The sequence below is a fragment of the Chiloscyllium plagiosum genome, chromosome 21 (assembly GCF_004010195.1).
Source record: "Chiloscyllium plagiosum isolate BGI_BamShark_2017 chromosome 21, ASM401019v2, whole genome shotgun sequence".
Lineage (NCBI taxonomy): Eukaryota > Metazoa > Chordata > Chondrichthyes > Orectolobiformes > Hemiscylliidae > Chiloscyllium > Chiloscyllium plagiosum.
The window spans coordinates 14,532,183-14,560,060 of NC_057730.1; the positions used below are offsets into that span (position 1 = coordinate 14,532,183).

The 27,878-nt window shown below is 41.9% G+C and overlaps 1 protein-coding gene across 1 annotated transcript in view; it reads left to right on the forward strand.

The window, feature by feature from the left end:
- LOC122560427 overlaps positions 1 to 27,878 on the forward strand; it is a 225,201-nt gene that overhangs the window by 50,395 nt on the left and 146,928 nt on the right. The window contains exons 20-33 of the mRNA XM_043711060.1: positions 473 to 576; positions 2,273 to 2,391; positions 2,532 to 2,693; positions 4,103 to 4,311; positions 7,660 to 7,763; positions 12,939 to 13,066; positions 13,848 to 14,012; positions 15,475 to 15,683; positions 18,333 to 18,436; positions 20,458 to 20,576; positions 21,951 to 22,106; positions 23,085 to 23,287; positions 25,053 to 25,138; positions 26,562 to 26,689. Of these exons, the coding sequence (XP_043566995.1) occupies positions 473 to 576; positions 2,273 to 2,391; positions 2,532 to 2,693; positions 4,103 to 4,311; positions 7,660 to 7,763; positions 12,939 to 13,066; positions 13,848 to 14,012; positions 15,475 to 15,683; positions 18,333 to 18,436; positions 20,458 to 20,576; positions 21,951 to 22,106; positions 23,085 to 23,287; positions 25,053 to 25,138; positions 26,562 to 26,689 (1,996 nt within the window). The remainder of the gene's footprint in view (positions 1 to 472; positions 577 to 2,272; positions 2,392 to 2,531; positions 2,694 to 4,102; positions 4,312 to 7,659; positions 7,764 to 12,938; positions 13,067 to 13,847; positions 14,013 to 15,474; positions 15,684 to 18,332; positions 18,437 to 20,457; positions 20,577 to 21,950; positions 22,107 to 23,084; positions 23,288 to 25,052; positions 25,139 to 26,561; positions 26,690 to 27,878) is intronic.

Below are 27,878 nucleotides of genomic sequence, written 5' to 3' on the forward strand. Positions count from 1 at the left end.
AGAGATTGGGAAGAAGATTGCAGGTCAAGAAGGCGGTGCTGAGACTGAGGGTTGGGACTGAGAAAAGGTGGGGGGAGGGGAAATGAGGAAGCTGGAGAAATCTGTATTCATCCCTTGCTGTTGGAGGGTTCCTAGGCGGAAGATGAGTTGCCCTTCCTCCAGGCGTCGTGTTGCCATGGTCTGGTGATGGAGGAGGCCAAGGACCTGCATGAATTAAAGTGCTCAGCTACGGGGCGGTTGGGTTGGTTAGTGCGGGTGGCTGAACACTTTAATTCCCCCTCCCACTCCGCCAAGGACATGCAGGTCTTCTAACGGGTTGGACCGAAGGGTCTGTTTCCGTGCTGTACATCTCTATGACTCTATGATTCTATGTCACATGTATAGGAAAACACATGATACAAAATGAAGATAATTGACAATTACATAGATACGGTTCTCAGATCTAAATGATCATTTTATTTTATCTCTACAGATTGAAAGGACTGGATAATTTGTATCAAAGTTTTACACCCTCACAGTGGCAGGACATCTACAAGTTTTGTAAAAAAGTTTTGAATTCGCGCCCCACTTTATCAGGTAACATATTCATTTTGCTTTTCATTCTTGCTCTTCATAGAATATATTGAATGACTCCTTCACAAAATTCCATTTCGTGTGTTGCTGTAAAAGGTGCAACCAGACATTTTAAGGAAAAGGGGATTACAGGATTAATTCTCAGTGTCAGTTTACCTGATTCCCATAGGCTGGCAGATATAAAACTGAGCAGCATTCTCACTCGCCACTATTCATAAATCCCTCCAGGGAGTTGCGGATGAGCTGATATCAGGATGCAGGTCGACTTTGACTTAGCTGCACGGTCAACTTACTTCTGTTCTTTTCAAAAGTTTTGAATGGATTAGAGTTCAGCTGAGCAAGGTGCTGTGACACAAACTCAGCATCTACGTAACAGGAAGGGATAGCACAGAAAGAAAAGTGGGAATGAATGGCTCAGAGTCAGCATATGCAGGAATGGACAAACACTAAATATTTATCCATACAGTATATGGCATACAGCTATTCAGCGGGGATAGATGGATGCTCATGGAGTCAGCACTAGCAGAACTGCTGCACATGCTTATATCATTTAATATAGCAGGACAAGTTGAGAAAACAATTAATAAAGCTTACAACACCCAGATTATATTAAGGCATGGTTTGGGTACAAGAACTTGTATGGGACACTAGCTCTGCCTCAGCTGAAATATTGTATTAAGTCCTGGACACCACATTTTAGTGAGAGTGTGCAGGAGTACAGAAAAGCTATACAGAGAATGGATCCAGGGATGAAAAATTTCAATAATGAAGATAGTTTGGAGAAGTTAGAATTGGTCTCCTTAAAGTCATTGCTGACATGATGTGCTGAGTGGGCTCTTTCTCTGTTGTAAGAACTCTGTGCAAATCCTCAGTCAGGAGAGAATGTAACGTCCTCCCATCATTAGAGCTGCTTTTGCAGCCACATCACTCACTTGGTCCCATTATGTTTCTGCTTGATGGTGACCCCAGCTGTCACTGAAATTCTTCAACATCAACAGTACTGCTGTTCAACATCAAAGGGAGATGGTTTGATTCATTCTTACTGAAGGTAGTCATTGCCAGGTATCTATATACTGTGAATGTTAGTTGTAACCTATTAGCCCAATCCTGATTGTTTCTGCAAGTGGCCTGGACTTCTTCAGTATGAGATGGCATTGAATTCTGTAGAATCGTGAGTGCGTATGGTGCTCACTGGCTCCCCTGTTGGAATACATTAATACGTAATGCTGTGATATATGATGTGCAGGCGAAAGTACGGACTGCAGATGCTGGAGATCAGAGTCGAGCGTGTGGTGCTGGAAAAGCATAGCAGGTCAGGTAGCACCCGAAGAGCCGGAGAATTGACATTTTGGGAATAAGTCCTTCATCAGGAGTGAGGCTTGTGGGCCAGGGAGGCTGAGAGACAAATGGGAGAGGATGGGGCTGGAGAGAATATAGCTAGGAATGTGATAAGTAGATGAGGGTGGAAGGGGGTGGGGAAGGTATTAGTTTGGAGAGGAGGGTGGAATGGAGAAGTGGGAAGGAAGATGGTCAGGTCAGGAGGGCGGTGCCGAGTTGGAGCACTGTGATGTGACGTGAGCACTGACTATTGTAATCACAGATCACAAGTTCCATTACTGTTTGATAATTGTGTAAGGAAGTTACCTCATGTGGATTGGAACAGGTAGCAATAATGAACTTTGCTCTATTGATGCCATAGGTTTGCCATGTGCTTCTAACACAACTGGAATCCGCGATTGGCTACTGAAGAACTTCTATAAGTTCAAGTCACAGATTCCCTTCACGGACTTGCTACATCTGAACAAGAACGTTTCTGTGGTAAGTAATTTACCCTTCACCATGTATAATACAGATTCCAGATGCACCATTGGAAACATATGCCAACATAAGTCTGGAAATCCCTGCTCTTATTGTTTTTGTGAACTTTAAAACTTAATAACAGTTTTTGCTTTCTGTAGTTTGAACTACTGGACTTATTGAGTACACCACAGCTCTCTGGATTGACCGTGAAGTCACTGAATAATGCATCTGACATCAATATGATCATTGACATCCTCAGAAACAAAAACTTCACAGATTTGATTGCCTACATTACCCAATTTATTGAGGACACACGGCAGGTAAGATACTTCTCCTTCTGTCCTTTGTCCATTTGTTTTTCTTGTTACCTTTCAAAACGATTCTATTATACTTTCAAATTTAAGTTGTTATGCACCAATAAATATTTGAATCGGGGAAAGAAAAAGATCAGAAGTTTTCTAATCTGCACACAAATAAATTTATTTTCAGAAGCTTACCAAAATAATAGGCAAGGAAAGTCATGGAAATTATTAGAGTTTTGTAATGCTATCACTGATGGCATTTTATTGAAGCCTAAGCAAAGGTACCAGTGCCATCCAGAAGTTGGTGCTCTGTGCATTTCCCTGAATTGAGTTCCATCACAGTTAGTAGAATGAGGTGCTGGAACATTTTACATTTTAACCAGCGTTAGTATGAGCAGTGACGATAAGTCGGACAGGATTAGACTCTGTTCAATAGCATAAAGTGGGTGATAGCCTTTTCCACATTTCTCTTCATTTCCTATTGAAGCCAACAAAATAAAAACATGAGCTGAATGTAAAATGGGCTGCCAAATTGCTATTACCTGCTTTACATTATTACCCAAACTCATGATCTATTCTAGTTTGTGTTGGTAACTGAAATATGTTTCAATAACAGGACCTCTGGTTAATAATAAAAATATTGATGCCCCCGCTTAACCTCACAAAACAAACCCCAGATATAGGGTGGCATAGTGGCTCAGTGGTTAGCACTGCTGCCTCACAGTGCCAGGGATCAGGGTTTGATTCCAGCCTTAGGCATCTGTCTGTGTGAAGTTTGCACATTCTCCATGTGTCTGGCGTGGATCCATGTGTCTGGCGTGGGTTTCCTCTGGGTGCTCAGGTATCCTCCCATAGTCCAAAGAATTGCAGGTTAGGTGGATTGATCATGCTAAATTGTCTGCAGAGTCCAAGTTTGTGCAGGCTGGACAGATTCATCATGGTAGGTGTTGGGTTACAGAGATGGATTAGGGGGCTGGGTTTCGGTGGGATGCTGTTTGGAGGGTTGCTGTGGATTCGATGGGCTGAATGGCCTGCTGTCACACTGTCGAGATTCTAATCATAACAAAGAAGTTCTTGTTCCTTAGCCTACTTGTAAATATTAACAGGAATAATGAAAAAGTGATTATTAAAACCTGTAACTATGTTTAGTTGTGTGGATATAGATTTTGGTACAATTTAAGAAATATCTAAGTGGAATATTTATTTTTGTCTTATGGATGTAAATTTTCATGTCTATCACCTATAGATTAATTGGCAGTGCAGAATGTTCAACCTTTATGAAATGGAATGAAAATAATTTATTATAAAAGGCGTGTGATTTGATTCATAGGTTGAATAGTGAAGATAAACATCCATTTCCAGTATATTTCACTTTCATGTAAATGGTTACTGTGCAATCAATGAATCAACTTATCCTTTTGTTTCAGATGAACATTACATCTATTCAACAAACAGGAGTGAGAGACGCATTGCTGAATGGGATTATGCGACTATTGGGACCCCAGTTTGTCAGATTTAATACCACAGATTATGCTGAGTGGTTCCAGAAAAGATTACAATTGCTGCTGCCCAGTATCACAGCCGAGGAACTGGACTCTATACCCACTAATATATCATGTGAATCATTTCGAGCCATGTGAGTATATATTCAAATTATACAGGCTTTGTTGGTAGGCATCCTTCTTAGTTTGAGCAACTGTAAATTGTACTTTGAGTTTAATTTCACAGGGAGCAGGGTCTCCCCATAAAAACCAAAGCAAACTAGCTCCCTGACTTGGCCAGCAGCTGGTAGCTATCAGGCCCTTTAATTTGCTCAAAATGTGACTTCCATACCCATTCATTGGGCAGATCTAATCTCTAAGCTCAGCAGAGAAGTGAAACACAATGTTGATTTAATATCAGTCATGCAGGTCAAGATCGATCGCATTGTCTTTGCGTTGAATAAAATAATTAGAATTCTGCTTTGAGGATTGACTCATGTATTTTGAGCAGCAGAGTCACTAAAGCTGGCCTGATCCAGTTTATGGGTCCAGAAAGAATCTTAGTGGCAAAATCAGGCTTTGGCACTAGAACAGCCTGGAAGTGATAAACATGGCATTTTGGGATATCTGTTTCCAATAACATCTGGTTTGGCTGTACACCTTCACCATATTGGGACAGACAGTTATGCTGGAATGTTCTGGAAACCTCCAGAGGAGGCAGGCTGTGCCATCAAATAGCTCTTTGTTGCCTGCTTGCCATGTTGGATATGACAGCACGTGATACGGCCCTTTGTACAACTGGCCATGTGGCAATGTATTGTGTGCTTGGTGCTAAAGATACTAGGCTACCTTGGGATCTGTTGATCCACTCAGATATATTGGCAGTCATAATGTAAATGTGAGATTATATCATTTGAAATTAAACAAAGAAACGTTTGTGTTTATGTGATAGAATGTTCATTAAGGGATTCTCAATGTTTAGGGGGCAATTCTGAAAGACATGATTTCCTCTGAATCTGGCTCCACCCACCATATGATATCAGTAAATTCCAACATTGATACAATGGGAATGCTGATGGCACTTGAAAGGGATAAAATATCCCTTTTGACTACACTGTGTTAAATACCAAAAGGTTGCTAGAACATTTTGGGCTGGATCTTATGGATCCCCCCTCCCATCACTATCACCATGCAAGACAGCTGGCCCTGGTGCCATTCAGTCCACCTGGTGAGATACTGGTGTCTATCTGAGAAGGATGCCCCATCTCTGAGAGCGGTCAGCTCATTAACGAGGAGCAGTGACTCTGATTATATATAGTTTTTGACGGGGGGTCATTGAGGAGCTGGAAACAAATTGAGTTGGGGCATGGCAGACCTCATGAGGGTGAGGGAGTCTGGGTGGTTGACCGGGATGGACAAGGAGAAACAGAAAGGAGGAGATGGCAAACGACCTGGAAGGTCTTCTGATGGAAATAGGCGGACAATAAATAAGGCATTGCTGGAATGTGGTCAGAGCAGTGAAAGCCCTGGCTAATTCAAGGTAAATCCCAGCAACAGCAAGAGGAGGCCTTTCAGTGGCTATTGATTGGCGTGCTGCTGTTCTGACCCCTCTTGTGCCCAATAGAATTGCAGTGCAGGAGGTGACGGGAACAGGAGCTATGGCATGGATAACAGTTTTTTTTTGCCTCCTCCTGCTTGGCTGCCCCCAGAGATGTGAGATGTTGCATTTTGGTGCAAGAAGCAAAGGTACGGTTTAGTCAATTAGCAGTAATGCCTTGGGTAGTGTTGTAGAACAGAGTGACATAGGAGTGCAGGTACATAATTCTTTAAAGTTTGCATAACATACGGACAGAATGGCTAAAAAGGCATTTGGCACGCTTGCCTTCATTGCTCAGTCCTATGAATATCGGAGTTATTCAGAGGTTGTACAGGACATTGGTGAGGCCTCTGCTGGAATATTGTGTCCAGTTTTAGTCGCTCAGGCACAGGAACAATATTTTCAAGCTGGAGAGGGGTCAGAAGAGATTTGCTAGGATGTTGGAAGGCTTGAGTTATAAAGGCTGGAGATACTGGGACATTTTTTCAGTGGAGTGTAGGAGATTGAGAGGTGACCTGACAGAGGTTTATGAAATAATGAAAGGTATAGATAGAGTTGATAGTATGGTGAAGTTTAAGACTAGGGGGCACATTTTTAAGATGAGAGGAGAGAGATTTTAAAAAAGACACGAGGCAAATCTTTTATGCAGGGTTAATTAATAAATCCCTGAGGAAATGGTGGATGTGGTACAATTACAACATTTGAAAGACATTTGGATTCATGCACAAATAGGAAAGGTTTGGAGGGATAGGGGCCAGGCGCAGGCAGGTGAGACTAGTTTAGTTTGGGATTCTGTTCAGCACGGAGTGGTTGCATCAAAAGGTCTGTTTCCATGCTGCATGAATCTATGACTTTAGGTGCTTGACAGGAGAGAGAAGAAGCTGCTAATTCTTTTCCTTTAACCTACCTTTTGACACCTGCAACAGACTGACAATACGATGGCTCCAGGAGTGGACAGGAGGGAAATCCACTTAGGAACCATGCTCAGATCCTTCACTTACCATTATATGGGTAAGAAGAGGTCAACAGTGTTCCTGCTAAAACAAGTGAAAGAAATTCCATTCTGCATACCCCACAATTGGCCTCGCACCTATATTTTCTCTAATTTTTAATGGTATGCCTGCCCATTTCAGACAGGGTCATGAAGGAGAAATCTCCAGAAATATACAGGCCCAAACTAGCCACTGTGTGATGGTGCACATGTTGTGGTAAAGACAGCTACAGAAAGGGACAAACTGATATTCTTAACCTCTCCACGACTTAATTGTTGATGACGTGTACCAGACTGTTTTAAGCATCCTACTATTATGATAATAAGGATAAATATGTAATTGTACTCCCGGCGATGCTTTAAGGTTATATTAGGCAAATAGCTTGTGTAAACAGTGTGGTATCATTGTCTGTGGTTTTGTTACAGTAACATTTCTATTATCCCTGGCTACTTACTTCTGGAGAGCCTTAATTAGACTAAAACTGAATGATGCACTGTTTGAGAGTGTGAGGGAAGATCAACTCAATTGTGGCTTTGAAATTGGATAATTAGATAAGAACCTGAAATGAAACAAGTTGGAAGACAAAGAGGAAAGGGCAGGAGAGTTGGTGTGAACTGAGCTGCCTTCACAGTGAGCGAGGCTGGAAATAATGGACTGAATGGCCTGGTTGTGCACTGTAGTGATTTTGTGAATGTGAATTATTCATTTTGCTGGGTTAAATGAATTGCTTTTAGTCCTTCTATAGCTAGCAGCTCTGCAGACTGAGTGACAAAGAGGACAGCAGTGAGATGTGTGCCTCAGGTCCAAACCAGAGAGAGACTCTCTTGTAAAAGCCACTAAACATAGATGACTGATAAACACACAGATATTGTTCTCAGCTTCGAACCATAAATCTTTTGCTTTTGTCTCTCTAGATTGAAAGGACTGGATAATTTATACCTAAACTTTACACTGTCACAGAATCATGGAATCTATGCTTTTGGTAAAAGGTTTCTGAATTTCCAGCTCAGTCTATCAGGTAATGTATTCATTATACCAATAAATGCTACATTAAATAAATTGCTAGAGTTTTTGGCATCATTCCATTCGATGTAATGTTGTGGACATGAGTGTCTCAGATATTAAAATCAGATGATAGAATCTTTAAAATCAATAATCCATATTTCATCACTATTTTCACAAGAGTATGTTGTGAGATATTTCATGGATGTGTTTGGTACTGTAGTACTGCAGGAAAATAAGATATGGTAAAAATATTTAAAGGTAAATGTCTCTGCTAGAAGGATGCATTGATGATTTCTTCTACATTGCAAGGTATCTCATTGTCCTCATTGTTACACCAGAAAATATTCAGTTCCTGAGTGCTCTAGGGAGCATTTGGGTGCAGAGACTCAGTACAAGAGGTCTGTGCCTCCAAGTATGTCATCCTGCATGTCCAGGGTTTCTTAATGTAGTCCTAGGTTTTAGTAATTCACCCAATCAGTTGCATAATCCAAAAAGCCTAATAATTGGGTTGCACAAAGCTTTCCAGCACAAGCCAAATTAGGGCAAAGTATGGAGATGAGACATTCCTGTTTCTGTATTAACTGGGGATTAGAAGCTTTCAATTCACCCTCATTTCTAGCAGAATAAGCTGTCATGAGATAGGAATGCGGAACTGGTACATTTTAATAATTGCTGTAAGAAATGAAGGTGATTTGTGACCTCTGAAGGTGTGGGACATTTTGTTTTCTTTGTTCTTCCATGGGGTGTGGGTGTCACTCGAATGGCAAACAATTGTTGCCATCCCCCCGTTGCCGTTGAAATGAAAGGCTTGCTGGACCGTGTCAGAATCAGTCATTGCTGTGGACCTGCAGTCAGATGTAGACCAGACCAAGTAAAATGGCAGATTTGTTTCCTGAAAGGACATCAGTGAATCAGATGGGTTTTTAAGTCAAACAATGATAGTTTTATGACACCATCACTGACGCTAGCTTTATGTTCCAGACTTTATTTTTAATTGAACACACTCAAATTTGTCCACCTGCTGTGGTGGTGGGATTCAGACCCACGTCCTCAGGACTTTACTGGAAGAAGGGCTTATGTCTGAAACGTCAACTCTCCTGCTCCTTGGATGCTGCCTGACCTGCTATGTTTTTCCAGCGCCACATTTTTCACTTCTGGATTACTTGTCTAGTATAAGTACCATAGAATCCCTATGGTGTGGAAACAGGCCATTCGGCCCAACAAATCCACACTGACCCTCCAAAGAGCATCCCACCCTACCCCTGCAACCCTGCACCTCCCGTAGCTAATCCACGTAACTTACACATCCCTGGACACTATGGGCAATTTACATGCCAATCCAACTAACCTGCACATCTTTGGGCTGTGGGAGGAAACTGGAGCACCTAGAGGAAACACATCAGACACAGGGAGATCCTGCAAACTCCACACAGACAGCCACCCAAGGGTGGAATTGAATCCCTGGTTCTGTGAGGCAGAAGTGCTAACCACTGAGCCACTGTGACATCCACTGGGTGCATTGCAAAATCTTGAATGGATGCAGTCCTGATGTTACACAGCAAAGCGTTTTGGTGCTGTGGGAGGGTTAGAAACATGGGCAACATGAGGATAATCCTGTGCATCAGTCAGCAAAGATCTCAGGTGTGCAGTTGCAAGATATAACCTGAGCCTGCGTTCACTAAAGGACCATCCCACAATTTGCAGGGGAGGTGATTTTTAAAATATTTTCTTAGAAGAACTTATTTGCTTTTAATGTAGCCAAGGAAGGTCAAAGACTGATCCAGGTCTGGGAGCAGTTGTTGTAGGGCCTCTCGGTTTGCAAATGAGATAGAGGAAACTCAGAAGGGAAGCTCTGTGAGGAGTCTGAGAGGAAGCAGTGGAATTGGAGAATGGCAACTTTGAGCAATTAAATCCACCATCAAAAGGTTTCACACTACCTTTATATGGAAGAAAGCATCCAATTTTACAAACACCAAAGCTCATTCATACTTAATGCCTGTTCTATGAGAGACTTCAAAAGATGCCACTGTTGGCTCTAGGCCATGAAGGCCCAGTATTCACCTTGGCATAGGTGGTGGCAGAGGGGCACAGCTGACATGGCAGAAACATCAGTGGCAGAGGGGCATTGCTAAAATGATGGATCCTGTAATTCAAGAGACATGAGCAGATTCATCCAGCAAAGAGTCACTGCAACTCCTGAAGTCCTCATCCAACTTCACAGTGGGTTGAAATACACATTAACAGACGGTGGTAAGAGCATGCATGCCACTATTGTGTTTTGAAATTGTCACCACAATGGCAGCAATCCGACCCTGCCTGGGAAGCATGGATCTCCTGACGTGTGCTGCATTACAACTCACACAAGTGTGATTCGTCATCACAAGCTCCCCCCAAACCACACACCATCCTGACTTGGAGATTTATGGCCATCCCTTCATTGTGTGGAGTTGGTATCCAGTCACTAAGTCACCCTTCATTTACCTGTGCACTGTGCATAGGCTGTGACCAGCCTGCTCAGAGCTAGTCCCTGCAAAAAGGAGATTCTGAATCTCCTGTTTATATCTGTCAGCCAGGGTTCCCTGATCGGCCCAGGTTAACAGCCCCAGTCAAGCCCCCATTAGGAGTGGCACGGTGGCTCAGTGGTTAGCACTGCTGCCTCACAGCACTGGGGTCCCAGGTTCGATTCCAACCTTGGGTGACTGTGTGGAGTTTGCACATTCTCCCCCTGTCTGCGTGGATTTCCTGCGGGGGCTCCAGTTTCCTCCCACAGTCACAAAGATGTGCAGGTTGGGTGAATTGGCCATGCTCAATTGCCCATAGTGTTAGGTGCATTAGTCAGAAGGAAATGGGTCTGGGTGGGTTACTCTTCGGCGGGCTGGTGTGGACTTGTTGGGTTGAAGGGCCAGTTTCCACACTGTAGGGAATCTAATCTAAAGGATCTCAGAGTCAATGAGTCATTGTTTCAATCACTAGGGAGTCTGTATCTCATGGCAAGGTCTGAGATGGTTAAATAAGGCAGCTCACTACTACCTCCTTCAGGGCAATTTAGGATAGGCAAGAAATTATGTCTACATGCTGTGAGCAAATACAGAAAAGATCAGGAGGACTCTGTCTGTGCTAAGTAGCAGCTGAGACAGTGATTAGCAAATCCATCATGGGTTGTTGTGCCCCACACAAGCTCTCCATCTGCTGGCCTGGCTGCAACCCACTTGTGCTTGGTTACGCATCAGCTGCAGGCCACAGTTCTACTCTAGCCTGTAAGGTCAGTGGAGTACCTTCAAATATTAGACTATGTGATCGTCCCATAGAGTTGGGAACAGGCCCTGAGAATATGAAAATATTCATGGAGAGCTGGAGCCTTAGGTTCCGGGAAAAGAGAGTGGGAGAGGAAAGCAGGAAATGTTATTGTTATAATGCCTGAAGCTTTCACTGTAACACCTCTTAGAATAGGGGGAGAAGGGAGTTCAGAAAAGGGCATAAAGCAGTCAGTTAATGTTATTCTTTCTGGCAACACATGCCAGGGCAGTGTCACCTGTGGGTGCGGGATCCTAAGAGGAATGAGGGTTTGGTGCTCCCCACTTCCATTCTTGGGGTCGTCTGGTCATTGTGTGCTCCATTATTCTCCAAGAAGAGAGAGGGAAGACGTGTCAGTGCTGTGTGGTAGTGTATTTAGTTTATGTGCCAGCCAAAGTTAAACAGCTGGAGAGCTCTGGAGTGACAGGTAGAGGTGATGCTGAGAGCATTACAAGGTGTGTTGGTCAGCTGCAGTATATAGGAGAAAGTGAGCACTGCAGATGCTGGAGAGTCACAGTGGAAAAGCTCAGCAGGTCAGGCAGCTTCCGAGGAGCAGGAGTGTCGATATTTCAGACATAAGCCCTTTATCAGGAATGGAGGGTGAGAGAGCATGAGTTTCTTCCTGGTGAAGAGCTTATGCCTGAAACATTGAGTCTCCTTCACCTCAGATGCGGCCTGACCTGCTGTGCTTGTCTAGTGTCACATTTTTTAACAAGTGCAGGATATGAATGGGAGGTGGGAGTGATGGTGAAGTATGTTGAGCAAAGTGACAGACTGATGATGTAGCGGATGATTTAAAGATCCTTTCCTTCACCTCTCATTTCTGTAAGATCATTTAGACCCCCATCAAGATTGGCCCCGGCAATGTGTTCCGTCTACCTCTTCCCACTGAACCAGGGCAACACAATATCTCTGCTGGACTTCACTTTGTTCACGAGAGCTTCCACATCAACTTTGTTGAACTTGAGAGTGCTTTTCCTTTCATGCTGTGCCATTGTGGTTTTGGAGTCTTCTAAGTTGATTTTGCAGAAGTGACTGGATCCATTATACAGCTTTCCTTTCACAGTAATCTGTAAGAAGAGCAGGCTCAGAAACATATCTGTAGAGCACAGAGGCTGCAGGCCCATGTAGCAGAGAGAAACAGCATGAAAAGCCACTTTGTTGTGTGCAGATCATGAATTGTGACACTGTTGCCCCACTAACTGCATTGAAAGTTTTACTCCATTTTGTGTGTGTGTGTCTGTCTACATGTGCGCATGTGTGTCTGTGTGTGTGCATGTGCATGTAAGCGTATGTGTGTATGTGTGTGTGTGTGGTGAGGTTGGGGAGCATGAAAATCATCTTTATTCCTTACGAGCTGAATGACTGCAGCTCGAAACACAGCTCTGGTCCCATAGTTAAAGGTAAACTGCCCAGTAACACCGAGTAGCTAATCTCATTTTCTCTCAGTTGGAAACTTTCTGCTATCATTGAAGAATTATGAACAATGTGCAAGGCAGAAGAAAAGTCACGAGGAGAAAGTGAGGTCTGCAGATGCTGGAGATCAAAGTTGAAACTTTATTGCTGGAACAGCACAGCAGGTCAGGCAGCATCCAGGGAACAGGAGATTCGACGTTTCGGGCACAGGCCCTTCTTCAGGAATGCCTGAAGAAGGGCCTGTGCCCGAACCGTCGAATCTCCTGTTCCCTGGATGCTGCCTGACCTGCTGTGCTGTTCCAGCAATAAAGTTTCAACAGAAGAAAAGTCACGTCTATTTTACACAAGGGTATAATATAGAGTGATGCAGAACTTAAAGTATTCATATAAAATAAAGTGCAGCGTTATTGTCTTATGATTTATAAATAACTTGTGCAATGAAACCAAGTAGCTGACAACATCAGTGTTTCTCCTGCAGGTTCCCTGGGTATTGCCTGTGTTGATAACACCAATGGAACCCGTGAATGGATAATAAAGAACTTCTTCCAATTCATGGCACAATTTAAATACAGGGACTTCATAATACTAAACAAGGACTTCTCTGGTGTAAGTGATTGAAACTGTGGCATCTCTTTTACACTCACCTCTTCAGAGACTGATTTCTGGGGCAGTCTTTCAGTTGGGAGCCCAACAACACTGGGCTTAAATGCAGTACTGATTCTGCACTGTGTGGGACCGGTGATCTGACTTGTTTCTGCCTGGATTGGCCCACTAGTGGTCAGAAGACCATCTTACCCTCCAACTATGAAGGGTGGGTGGACTGTTAAATGGAGGGCCAATGGGAGGTCTTCCAGTGCTGAGGAAGCAGCAGCTTCTCTCGCAGGTTAGGGTGATAGGGGAAAATGCCTTCAATTTGGAACACCGACTCAAAAGATTTGAATGGAAAAATGACTAGTTTATGGACCAAGGTTGTAGAAAATCCGCCGACCTGGCTTCTGGTTAGGTAGGTGAGAAAGGGCGAATCTTGGAATCATCCTGGGGCATTGCCCCCATTCCTCCCAAAGTGCACCACCAGGAAGGGACTGTGTTTTCCCACATCGTGGAGTGTCTGAATGTTGTTTGTATTTGGCTCACTGGCTTTAGTTGATCTTTTAAACACGTTAACAAGCTTCTCTGGCTGATATATGATCTGAGTCTCCCAAAAATGTCATGGGGGAATGACATGGTGCTAACCAGGAGTTCTGTAGCTGATGGCATCTATTCCCATACTCAAATCAAGGTAAAACTCCTACCACTGGTCTCCAACAATAAACTCTTTCTGTTTATTGTACTTTTGCGGCTCTTCGATATAACAATACTTAACTTGTGCACTTTTTTTTTGGTTCAGTTTGAAGTTTTGGACTTGCTCAGCCCACAGCAACTTGCTGAACTGACTCTCGCCTCTGCATTGAATGACACGGAGAAAATCAACCAGATACTCAATACCCTAGCAAGCAGACGCTTCAGTGACTTGAACAAATACATGACTCAATTTAATCGAGAAGCCGAAGAGGTGAGATAGATTATTTGAGTGTCCATGTGCATTATTCCCATCTTCACCCTCTGGGCAGTGATTAAATGGGACGTTTGGCCTGCAGTGACAGACCTTGCTTGATTTTCTCTCAGTGAGCTTCTACAAGTTGAAAATTGTACTGGGTCTGCAACTGGCTGTGAAGGTGGAAATGATCTTGTATGATTCTATCATGTAATACTTGTCAACTTAACTTTTTTATGTTAAAAATCACACAATACCAGGTTATAGTCGAACAGGTTTATTTAGAAGCACTAGCTTTCAGAGAACTGATCCTTCATTAAGTGGTTATGACAACCACCTAATGAAGGAGCAGCGCTCCGAAAGCTAGTGCTTCCAAATAAACCGTTGGCCTGTAACCTGATGTTGTGTGATTTTGAACTTTGCTCACCCTAGTCCAACACCGGCACCTCCACAACATAATTTTTTTATGTTCAACTTCATCATATACAGAATGGACCTTGAGACCAAAATTGACAGAGGTACAAAATGAGTGGTCATGGACTGTAATTCCTATTGGGAGCAATGGAAACAAAATCAAATTGGGAATGTAAAGAGATGCATTATTATTCTTATTTGTTATCATTGTCCAAGAGCAATTTCATCCTCTTTGTGGTTTAACTGAGAGCACATGTTAAATAGGCACCAGTAAAAAATTAACATTTTTAACCAGCTCTTGCAGTTTGCACCAAAAGTACCAGCAATGCTGGTCACTCGAGCAATCACACTCTGCCGTGTTCCTCTCCTTTCTGTTGAGGTGCCAAGGCTAGGAAACTTACCATGGTGCCACTCTCTAATTTGGGCATAATGAGCTGCCAGATCTCACTTCCATGGTCCACACTATTCAGTATTTTGTGTGCCCACGTTCAGTACCTCTGAATTAGTGCCAAGATGTTCCCACTCTGGACCTTTAGCATTAGATTTGACAAAATGCCCAAGAACGGGGTAGATCCTTCATTTGTTGGCACTAATAAATACTATGTCTCTAGGGCACCCCTATTGCATCCACGTTAGACATTAGTGTATAAGTGGGTGAGGAAGATGGGAAATGGGAATATGGCTGCTTTCCAGATAGATTTTACTTCAACTCCTTGGCTGGTAAAAATGTTTTAAATTAAAGTAATTATTTTGTGGAGTTGAGACTTGAATTTTGCCTGGACTCTCTAATGACTATTGGGTTGAGCCAGTGTGCCTAGGCTTAAAGTCCCATTGAAGACCTCAGCTGAGGCTCTGTCACCAAGGGATGTCATAGATGCTGTATTGAATAGGGGCATATTAATAGAGATCTTTGACTATTTTCCTGCCATTCTAATGATTAAGGTGGGAGTATATGGGAAGGTCCACACATTTTGAGACAATACATCTTATTTTTCATGTGGAAACGTCACTGCAATTCTCAAAGGATACAGAAGTGTAAGTCCATGCATTATTCTCTTCATTTCAGATAAACATTACTGTTATTGAAAATGCAAGAGTGCAGCACATAATGCTGAGCAGAATCATGAAGCTGCTGGAACCACAGTTTCCAACATTTAATACCATCGACTATATTGACTGGTTCCAGACCAAATTATGTCTTCTGCTGCCCAGTATTACAAAAAATGAGCTTGACATCATTCCCTTCAACATAACCTGCAAAGCTTACCAATCTATGTGAGTATATACCTATTGTTTTGTAGTGATTTCATGTCAAAGGCCATTTTTAATGGCAAGCGATTCATATCGTTCAAATTTTGACTTTGTGTCAATTCCCAGCTGTACTATGTTAGTAAGTGATACCTCTGATTTTGTACTCAGTGTAGCTGATATTGTTTTCATTCGTGTGATTGTGTGGTCAAGCTTTTAAAGATCATTGAAGTAAAGAAAGAAAGAATTTGCACCTTTCACATAGCAAAAACACTTTATGGCATGATCCTGAGCTCATGTGGAATTAAATATTAACACAGAGTCATAGCATTAATGTGGCACAATGGAAAAGACTCAGTTCATTGTCATTGTGAAAGACCTCCGAGGAGAAAGTGAGGACTGCAGATGCTGGAGATCAGAGCTGAAAATATGTTGCTGGAAAAGCGCAGCAGGTCAGGCAGCATCCAAGGAACAGGAGAATCGACGTTTCGGGCATAAGCCCTTCTTCAGGAATGAGGAAAGTGGGTCCAGCAGGCTAAAGACCTCACCACAACCCTTGTCTCTGCAAATTGGGATTCAACTACTTTGTGATTGTAGTGACTGGAATGAGTTTGGCCATGTGGATATCATTGAGTATGAGTTCCCTAATTGAGACTGTTAACCTGGGCCAATCAGGGAGCCCTGACTGACAGATATAAACAGGAGGAACCTGCATACACAGCATGGGTGCTGGGGAAAAAAAATAAGCAAAAAAAAAATCAGGGGATTAATGAAGTGCATTATTTCCCCCTCCAACTCTATTTTGATTTAATCCCTGCCCTCCCCTTCAAAAAAAGAAAGAGAAAAAAAAAATTAAAAAATAAACAGGAGGAACCTGCACACACACAGCATGGGTGCTGGGGAAAAAAATAAGCACTACCGCAGTTAGGCGGTAGTGTGGGGGTAAATTTAAAAAAAAATAAAGGCATGTCAGATCTTCTGAGATCTGGCTCTTAAAAAAAAGGAAGAAAAAAAAACAGTTGGGTCCTGCACACACACATCATAGATGCTGGGGAAAATATAAGCACTACTACTGTTAGGCAGTAGTGTAGGGGAAAATATTTAAAAAAATATAAACAGGGGATTTAGAATCTCCTAAAAATATATATATAACCAAAGAGATTTAGAGTCTCCTCAGTTTAGGGAACTGAGTCTGTAAAAAAAAAAATATAAACAGGAGGGTCAAGGATTCTCCTCAGTCTAGGGATTGTCTCTGAGCTGGGCGAAAGTGTGGATTGCAGATGCTAGAGATTAGAGTCGAGAGTGTAGTGCTGGAAAAACACAGCAGGTCAGACAACATCCGAGGAGGAGGAGAATCGATGTTTCTGGCAAAAGCCCTTCATCAGGAATGAGGCTATGAGCCGAGGGGATGGTGAGATAAAAGTATGTGGGGGGGTGAGGGGTGGGGCTGGGCGGGGAGAGTAGCTGAGAGTGCAATAGGTAAATGGAGATGGGGGTAATAGTGACAGGTCAGACGAAGGCGGAGCAGAAAGGTGGGAAGGAAAATGGACAGGTAGGACAGGGTGTGAGGGCAGTGCTGAGTTAGAAGGTTGGAACTGGGATAAGGTGGGGGGAGGGGAGATGAGGAAACTGGTGAAATCCACATCGATGCCATGAGGTTGGAGGTTCCCAAGGTGGAAGATGAGGCATTCTTCCTCCAGGTGTCTAGTGGTTAGGGAGTGGCCATGGAGGAGGCCCAGGACCTGCATATCCTTGGCGGATTGGGAGGGGGAGTTGAAGTGTTCGGCGACGGGACGATTGCGTTGTTTGGTGTGCCTGTCCCGGAGATGTTCTCTGAAGTGCTCTGCAAGTAGGCGTCCTGTCTCCCCAGTGTAGAGGTGACTGCATCAAGAACAATAAATAAAGTCAATGACAGGTCTGGAAATGCAGGTAAAACTCTGATGGATGTGGAGGGCTCTTTTGGGGCCTTGAATGGAGGTGAGGGGGGAGGTGTGGGCGCAGGTTTTGCAATTCCTGCGGTGGCAAGGGAAAGTGCAGGAGGGGAGGGTGAGTTGGTGGGGGGGGGCATGGACCTGACAAGAGATTCGCAGAGGGAAAGCAGATAGGGGACAGATGGCCTCCTCCTTTAAAGATTGCAATTTCCCCTCCCACGGGTCTGATGATGCCCTACAGCGCTTCTCATCTACAAAGTTGTTCAACTGGAAGCAGTCATCCACATTGTTTCTTCATTCTTCATCGTAAGCATAGATCACACTAGTGTCAACCTTTTCTTGCATTAAAAGAATGAGTGCGAATGAAAAGTTTATACTTTCTCTTGAGCACTTAAAAGCAACTGATGTAAAAATCAAATACCAAGAAGCCTGCCCTTCTAATATTTACATGTCTTAACTAAGGACAAAAATTTATCTCTTCCTCCACCTTCCGCAAAATGAAAGCAATTCAGATAAACGATATTTCGTTTTTGAGTTCTGAGGAAGGATCACTTGACCTGAAACGTTAACTCTGATTTCTCTCCACAGATGCTGCTGAGCTTTTCCAGCAATTTCTACTTTTGTTTCTGATTTCCAGCATCCGCAGTTCTTTCGGTTTTTAGTTTTTAATGTTGAGCATTTATCTTTAGTTTAATCAATGTTAAACACAGTATCACACAACATTTCACGTTTTGGTTGCTTACAGAGTGAAAGAACTGGACAAATTATATTCAGATTTCTCACTGGAACAACAAAGAAACATTTCTGATTTTATTGTTGATTATTTGTCTGCCCAACTTGTTTCAACAGGTAATGTATATCCAATCTTCTGTCTAACGTTAAAGTTAAAAATAACACAACACCAGGTTATAGTCCAATTTGAAAGTATAAGCTTTCTGAGCATTGCTCATTGCCAGCAATTTTCCTGTTACATTGAGTACAGATACTGTTGCTTTAAAAACTTATGAGATAGAGTGGTGCAGGTTACTCTAGGTCCTTAGCTAATTGGAATTGGAATTCGAGTTGGGTAACTCTGTTTCTCCTTCAATGGAGTGTTTTTCTCCAAATATTAGCTCCCCGCTCCTTCATATGAACCATCTCCAGCAGGACAAGGGCAATCATGTTGATCTTCACCTGAACTTCTGTGATAGAAAGAAGACATAACTCAAAAGAGACCAACATTAGAAAAAAACACAGAAAAAGGAACATTGAAGGGTTAAATGATTTTCCCATTCATTAAGAATATGGCTGATCTTCAAACTAAATTCCATTCTCCCAGTGAATCTTCATATCACTTGATTGCCTTAAAGATGCAAAACATGTCAGTGTTAGCCTTGACTATTCTGAATAGCCGAACATCTGCAGGTAAAGAATGTCAAAAAATCCATTCCTTCTTCAACAAATTTTCCTCACCTCAATCCTAAGAGGCCAATGCCTTATCCTGATACTAGGCCCAAAAAACCGTCTAAGTTTCACAGCTGTGTTTTGAAGTACCGAACACTCAAGTGAGTATATCAAGTTCAATGAAAATACAATTAGAAGTGAAATTGCTATGGCCCTAGTTCAAGACACTCGAGAACTCAAGAGATAGGAGCATGAGTAGATCACTGAGTTCTTCTGTCATTCAGTGATGATCATAAAACCATTGTCGATTGTTGGAAAAATCCACTCATGTTCTTTATGGAAGGAAATCTGCTGTTCTTACCCATTCTGGCCTACACATGATTTGAGAGCCACAGCAATGTTCTTGACTCAACAAGGGATGGGCAATAAATGCTGCGAAAGCCAGAGATGCTTACACCCTGTGAGTGAATAAAAAGAATACAATCATGGTTGATCTTGGCTTCCAACTCCACTTCCTGCTGTCAGTCAGATGGAACAAGTTCTCGTGTTTTCATGTGATTCAGAGAGTAAAGTCTGATTCTATCTGTGGAATGAACTGCCGGATGAAGTGGTAGATGCAGGTATAGTTACATTTAAAAGACATTTGGACAGATACATGGATAAGAAAGGTTGAGAGGAACATGGGCCAAACGCAGGCAAATCGGATTAGTTCAGTTTTGGAAACTTGGTTGGCATGGACGAGTTGGACCGAAGGGACTGTTTCTGTGCTGTATGCCTCTATGACTCTGAGTGTATACTGCTCATGAGATAGATGTAAAGACATTCACAATGAATTTGACAATCCTCACCTGAAAATATAGCTAGCAAGGTTCAGGCTTGCCAAGTTAAAATTAAAAGGCAGAGTGCTTCTGTCATATAATTTAAGTCTAACCAACTCCTTCCCCCTTAGTCAATGACAGAAGTGAATAGGTTGAAGGCTAGTTTCAGTCAGGAATCTTTAACCTCCAACCTGAATAAAGCCTATATTTTCTTGTTAAAACTTTCTCCAATGTTTCTGGACAAAGAAATAGCAAAATCTTTCTCACATCAAGCAGGTGATTTGAAATTTCCAAGCAGAACTGACTGTTAAATCATCAATCACTTTGGGAAACTGAGGTGTGGGACTTTACTTGAGTTTAGTTATTGAATGGTTATTTGATCATGATTATGGCTAAATAAATGGACGTACCCCATAATTATATTGATGCAAGCTGATGGAACAAAATGCAAGTGATTTTATACATATATATAGCTCATTTTTTGACCAGGCTGTCCCAGACCTCAAGTTTCTGATTCTCTGTTCAGTTAAGTTTATGGAGGAAGGAAACCAGGACTGGAGGCTCATTGTGTACACTTGAGAGAGTGGTACATATAGAAGCAACCAGGTATAACTAGCTGCTTGTTTTATTTCAGGAGCATGGATATAACCTGTCTGTTTTCTTTACTAGAAACTGCATGTACGGCTCGTACTAACGGAAGTAAGGCTTGGCTCCAAATTAACTTCGGCAGGTTCCATTCATTTGTCCCCTACAACATACTCCGAGCTCTGAACAAGAACTTCATTGGGGTGAGTTACTCAAGTTAAAGATGAAAGTTATCAAAGTTATTTTCCTGTCCAAGTTGAGGCCTCAAACCACTAGTTTAGATTTGCCGAGTACGTAGTGGAGAGAAGACACACATTATTGCACAGATGAAGGATCTTAGTCATCTTGATCTATTAGTTATCATCTTCATTCCAAATATAATCGAGTGTCCAGTGATCCCCTCATAATGGTAAGGTTGTGCATCATTTAACAGGCCACAACGTGTCTGGGGAAACAGAATAGGTGATAGTCTTGAGTGCTGTGTCAGTGACCTCCCCTACTTACTGGGTTCCAGCTCCAGTATAGAAGGAAACAAGAAGACACACATTCATTCCCAAAGGTACTGTCACAGCAGCAGGTAATGCAGACCCCTTGCCCTGTTTTGGAATTGCAATGATGCTTGCATCAAGTGTCAGGTTTCAGTGGGGATAGTCTTACAGAAGTATGGAACACTGCTAAAATTTAGATAGGAATGTCACTTCCTCGAGTGGGAGTGGGACTTTGTTTACCTTAGGTGAGTTTTCAACCTAGTAACATAAATAATTATGCTTGAAGATTTCTATTCAAAATTTCTGCACTTTTTAAGCTTAGGGGAAACACCCAGAGCTTAGACAGAGACATTTTTTAAGTTTTGGGCAGTTCTGGAGAAGGTTTTATGTGTAAAATTGCTCCTCAGAAAGTGAGAACACAGATTTTTAAACAGTAGGTTATATTAGAATCAAGAATTAGTGATAGTTCCAGACCAGAAGTGTTTGGCTGAAACCCTGAAAAAGTTATTTGAAGCTGAGAATATTTAAGTGAGGTTGTTTTTCAATTTCTTTCTGGAGCTATTAAATTTTCCACATTGCAAGTTGAAGTCAAATTAAATCCATTGAGTTGATGGAGAAAGAGGTAATTGTGTGAGAGTACAGTTACAGAGTCTTTTGAAATCTGTAAAGTAATGTTTTATGGATTTATAATTCACTGTATATTTCAAAATCATTAAATTTGTGTTATAAGTCAATTCTTTTTCTATTTTAATTTCATTCTTACTGTTAAAGATAATTCTGAAATATTGTGTGCTTATGTTTCGGTGAGAGACCACATTGTCAAAATCAAACCAAAATAAACATGATCTATCAAGTCAGATTTTGGTCTGGAATCTGGCTTGTCCAGTAGTAACATCAACCATGATCATAACACTGTATTCTAATGTCCCATTGCAGGCGCAATAATATGGACTGTTGAATTGGTTGCCTGAGCCAGGTTCTTGAATTTGTAATATTTCCACAAGGTTACATTCACCATATTTCTCAAAATAGTTAGACCGCAAATTAATAAGAGAATTCACATTTCCATTTTCTTTTTATTTTTTGTAGACTGATGCCTTGGAATCATTGTCTGTTTCACAACTGGGGGAATTGGCTGGTAATGGGACACTGAGGAACAGCAACGATGTGCAGAGAATTTTCAGAATCATCAATAATGGCACCATTGTTGAGTTCATTGATGCATTCAGCACTGCTGTTAACAAGGTGGGAAACCTTATCACTCTGTTTGAGATCAATCTCTGTTCATAAACACCACCACACAGCAATTTCTCCAGACAATTGATATCACTTCCAAAGTGATCATTACTGTTAACAATTTAATGCCAAATAAGTTAATTTTGGCATGGTAGCTCAGTAGTTAGCACTGCTGCCTCATAGTGCTAGAGACTCAGGTTCAATTCCAACCTCTGGTGACTGTCCGTGTGGAGTTTGCACATTTTCCCCGTGTCTGCGTGGGTTTCAAACGGATGCTCCAGTTTCCTCCTACAGCCCAAAGATGTGCAGATTGGATGAATAGGCCATGCTAAATCACCCAGTGTTCATGGGTATGTAGATTAGGTGCATTAACAAGGGGAAATGTAGAGTAATTGAGTAGAGAATAGTCTGGGTGAGGTACTCTTTGGACAGTCACCGTGGACTTGTTGGGCCAAATGGCCTGTTTCTATACTGCAGGAATTCTATTCTAAGTTATTAAGCCCACTTTTATTAATGATTCACATGATGCTCCAAATTTGAAATCCTAAAGGTAGTTAAAGTATTGCAAATTATAATTTGTATAATAATTTCAGATGCTGTATGGGCCATATGTGTGGATAATGACAAAAACAAAGTGTACAAAAAAAATCAAATAAAAATGCTGGAAATGCTCAGTAACACTGAGACAGCACCTGTAGAGAAAGAATGAGTTCACATTTCAGGCTGATAACCTTTTATCAGAAACCAAATGATATTGCCTTGCTTTGTCCCACAAAAATCCAAATCTATACCTTGCTTTTCTTCCTGAATATTTTTAAAAACTGTGTGGTACCATGTCCCGTGCCTGAACATTGAGCAGCACCCACCAGACTTGTAGGTGCTTGGCATGTCATTCCTTCATTGTCCATTGGAAGAGTGTCAATCTTTTTGGAGGTGATTCCTGCCCTGACTTTGTATTGAAAGTTGTTTTACCCCTGACCTTTTCAGAGCAAAGTGATTTTCTCTCCTGGCGTCCGAACAGCTTTGCTAAGGGAAGTTCTGAACCTCATTGAACCGATTCTTTCAAATGGCAATGTCTCTGAGCTCTACTTGTGGTTCGGGATAAGGCTGCAAGCACTGCTACCTGGACTCAATGAGACGATGGTACCTTCATTATTTGTCACTGAAAGCTGCAATGGATCTCAAGTCATGTAAGTTTAATACAGACTTCTTTTCAGTTCATTATCAACATTGAAATAAAAAAAACTTTGTATTTTTGCACTGATTACAAGAAAGAGCGTTTTTAGTTGGGGCGGAATGGTGGCTCAGTGGTTAGCACTGCTGCCTCACAGCACCAGGGTCCTGGGTTCGATTCCTGCCTGTCTGTGTGGAGTTTGCACATTGTCTGCGTGGGTTTCCTCTGGGTGCTCCGGTTTCCTCCTATAATCCAAAGATGTGCAGGTCAGGTGAATTGGCCATGCTAAATTACCCACAGTGTTAGGTGCATTAGTCAGGGGTAGATATAGGGTAGGGGGTGGGTTTCTCTTCGGAGGGGCGGTGTAGACTTGTTGGGCCGAAGGGACTGTTTCCACACTGTAGAGAATCTAAAAAAATCTAATCTAGTTAGATGATTGATACTGAAAACGTTACTGAACTGCACCACTTTCTTTGTGATCAAAAAATGGTTTTGAGTTACTTTTTTTAAAGTCAATGTTTATATCAATAATGGGCCAGATACTCAAGCTGATGTCAGCTGTCTGTAGATTGGGAAGGTAAATGAAAATTATGCAGTCAATCTAAAGAGTCCGTTTTTAACACTGAGTAGATCTTCACTTTTCCATTTCCCGACATGGGGCCCCAGTACTAATGGGGAGATGAGCAGATGAGGATGAGCCTGCATATGTTGCAAAGAAACCACAGGGCAAGGCTGGGACACAGATGTATAGGGTGGCACGGTGGGTCAGTGGTCAGCATTTCTGCTTCATAGCACTGGGGACTCCGGTTCGATTTCAGTCTCAGGTGACTGTATGAGGTTGCACATTCTCCCTAAATCTGCATGGGCTTCCTCCCATAGTCCAAAGATGTGCAGGTTAGATGGATTGGCCATGCTAAATTGCCCATTGTATCGAGGGATGTGCAGGCTATATGGGTTAGCCATAGCACACAAGGTTTCAAGGATGGGTGGTTGTGGATGGGATGTTCTTCAGAGGATTGGTGTGAACTGAATGGCCTGCTCTCACACTGTAGGGATTGTATGAGTTTTTTTGGGAGGATTGGATATGTATTTTTGGGAGGGGAGAAATGCATGTAAGTTTCTGTGAAAGTTTAGATCAATGTATAGAACTCCATGTTATCTTCAATGAAGAGACAGAGGAGAGAATCCCTGAAAATACCTGGGGAAGAATGGATGTGTCTTGGGAAGATTGGTTTCAGGAAATTCACACATTCTGAAAGCAGCAGCCAAAATTTTCATTGAATCATAGAATCCCTACTGTGTGGAAACAGGCAATTTGGACCGAGTCTACACCGACCCTCTGAAGAGTATCCCACCCAAACCCATCTCCCAACCCTATTACTCTACATTTTCTGTGACTAATGCACCTAACCTACAGATCCCTGAACAGTGTGGGAAAATGGGAATGTCCAATTCCCTTAACCTGCGCATCATTCTACTGTGGGAGGAAACTGGAGTACCCGGAGGAAACCCACGCAGACATGGGGAGAATGCGCAAACTCTACACAAACAGTTGCCCAAGGCTGGAATCAAACCGGTGTCCCTGGCGCTGTGAGGCAGCAGTGCTAATGTGTGAGCCACCGTGCCGTCCACATTAAAATGTTTGAGGCTACTCAGGAAAATGGCTGTGATAGTTGACTCCAAAGTGAAATTTTGCACTCTTGGGTCGCATTGGTCTAAACAAAGCATCACTTTTAATTGCAGTGATGTCTCTCTAATATGCATCTGTTCATCTTTTGTAGTATCTCCATATTGAGCTCAATCAAACAACAACTAGATGCCGCTGTTCGAGAAGCCATATACAGAAATATATTAACTTTCAATAATGGTAATGATGCAATGATTTGTATTATTTGCTAACTTTTACTTGTGTATTAGTAGAGAAAGCTGACTTCAAGCATTTGAAGCAGAAATTAATTGTTTATCTGATGTCTGACTAATTCTGATGACCTGACACACACTTGTAGCACACAGTGCAGAGGGATAGACAGACATGTATTCAGCTGCCAATTCACCTGAGGTCCAGATTCCAGCTATCTTGCTCAGAGAGGTGGAAACTGAAGGCTTGGTATCTCTCTGTTGGTGTAGCTGGGAGGATAAATCAAGCAGTTACATGTCACTCACTTCATTTAGCAAATGGTAGCCTGGAAAAAGAGGGCTTGAGATGGTGTAGTGGGTCAAGGGGATGGAATTGGAAGTTTTCAATGGAGATACCTACATTAAAAGATAATAAGTAAATACTACAGACACACGTTCTCTTCATAAATATAATACACTTTCAAATCAATTTATTTATGTTTGGTCTAATGGTTTTTTTGATCATATATTTGAGATTAATCACTGTAAGTGAGAGTGACTTTACATTATATGGTATCCTTAAAGCTGCACAATTTATTGGCTACTGCCATTTATCTTAGTCTACCTTGTTTTTATTTTCATTAACATCTATATATCTGAAGATTTATGAGATTGAGCATTCATATGAAAGGATTATTGTAGATTTGTTTTTAGAAAGTAAGTCAACATTTGTGTAGTTACTGACTTAAGACTTTTGGTTCCATGTTGCTGGCGTTGAAGTGTTTGAGCCATAGTGAGAAGTTGAATAGACTGGGCTATTTTGCCTGGAAAATCAGAAGCTGAGAGGTGACCTTATAGAAGTTTATAAAATCATGAGAGGCATGGATAGGGTGAATACTAAAGGTCTTTTCCCCAAGGTGAGGGAGTCCAAAACTAGATGGCATAGGTTCAGGGAAAGATTTAAAAGTGACTAAAGGGGCAACTTTTTCAGGCAGAGGAAGGTATGTGTATAGAATCGCTGCCAGATGAAGTTGTGGAGGCTGACACAATTACAGCTTTTAAAAGGCATCTGGATGGGTATATAAATAGAAAAGGTTTAAAGGGATATGGGCCAAATGCTGGCAAATGGGGTGGAGATAGGAACATGTTAAAAGTACATCAAGGCAAAATGTTAATTTGTTAATATCACAGTGTCATTTCAAGGTCATGCTGACCACTTGTCTACATCATTGCCCATCTGACTTTCTCATCTTTCTCTCCTTGATGAATCATGCACAAATATGCAAAACTGTAAGATTGCTAAAAACTTAATTGTGTCATCAGTGCTGAGTATTTGCCTTACATGTCTTGCATATTTGAAGAATGAATTTTACTTAACCAGCAAGTTGAACCGTTGTTGTATAAGGAATGCTGTTTTGAAAAACTTAGCAAATATTTTCCTGTTTCTCCCACAGTCTCACCCCTTCGTTGCTATGGGAACAACAGCTTTGTTGATTATCTCAACAATCGTTTCCAAAATTTCTCAGAGTTTCTCACACTGGAGGATACAATTCAACAGATTCCTCGCAGTCAACTTACTGAGGTAAAACAAAGTGAATTTCAAAAGTGTTTGTGTGCGACTCAGAAAATATAAAGTGGTAGCATAAACCCAATTTAAACTAAACTTCTGAGTAAGGGCCACTAGACCCAAACCGTTAACTCTGATTTCTCTCCACAGATGTTGCCAGACCCGCTGAGTCTTTCCAGCAACTTCTGTTTCTGTTTCTGATTTCCAGCATCTGCGGTTCTTTCAGTTTTTAAACTAAACTCGACAGGGTGTGGAAACCAGGAGGTCATTTAGAGAGAAACAGCAAAGTCTGCAGCATAATTGGAGAAACAGAAATTGTAAGTTATTGGATAGGTACAGCACAAGTGGGAGGATAATGAAGTCCTCAACTAGGTTTACTGTGCAGGTATTTGAACATACAGATTGCATTAAATAAAATTGGTGTGTTATGGTACTATTGCATACAGTTACACAGAAATATAATTTGTGATAAAACCAGAGACCTGGATCAAAGAAGGCAGGACTAAGTATTAAATATTCCAGGAGTTAAAAAAAGATAGGGAAAGAAGGAAAGCAGAACAGGCATGAAATAACTGCACAAAAGCCGGTATCCTGTCACCAAGTCACACCTTACTTATTGTGCAGAGTACTGTGGCTGTGGTCAGCCAGCTCAGAGTCAGTCCCCTGAACTGAGGAGATTCTTAAATCCCCTGTTTGTATATTTATATTTTCCTACTTTTCTCCTGTTTTTAAAAAATGACCCCCACACTACCACCAAACAGTGGTAGTGTTTATATTTTCCCCAGCACCCATGTTGTGTGTGCACAGGTGTGAGACACAGTGAAGAACAACAGGTGTACAAATCTTTATTCATTTTCCATCACCAGGAAGAAAGGGAACACCTGAGTGGCCAGTGACAAGGAGTGCCCTTCTTATCCAAGGGCAATGTTCTGTGGTCAAAGAAAAGTGAATGAACATTTGTTCTTTTTCACAACTGAGGAGATTCTAATCTCCTGGTTATATTTCTTTTTCTGTTTTTTTTAGTAACACTCTGACTGTGACCCAGCCAGTTCAGAGTCAGTCCCTTAGGCTGAGGGGATTCTGCATCTGCTGGTTATATTGTTTTTTTTCTCCTGGTTATATATTTTTCTTTTTTCTTACCCCCACATTATCGCCAAACAGCGGTAGTGCCTATTTTTCCCCAGCACCCATGGTGTGTGTGTGT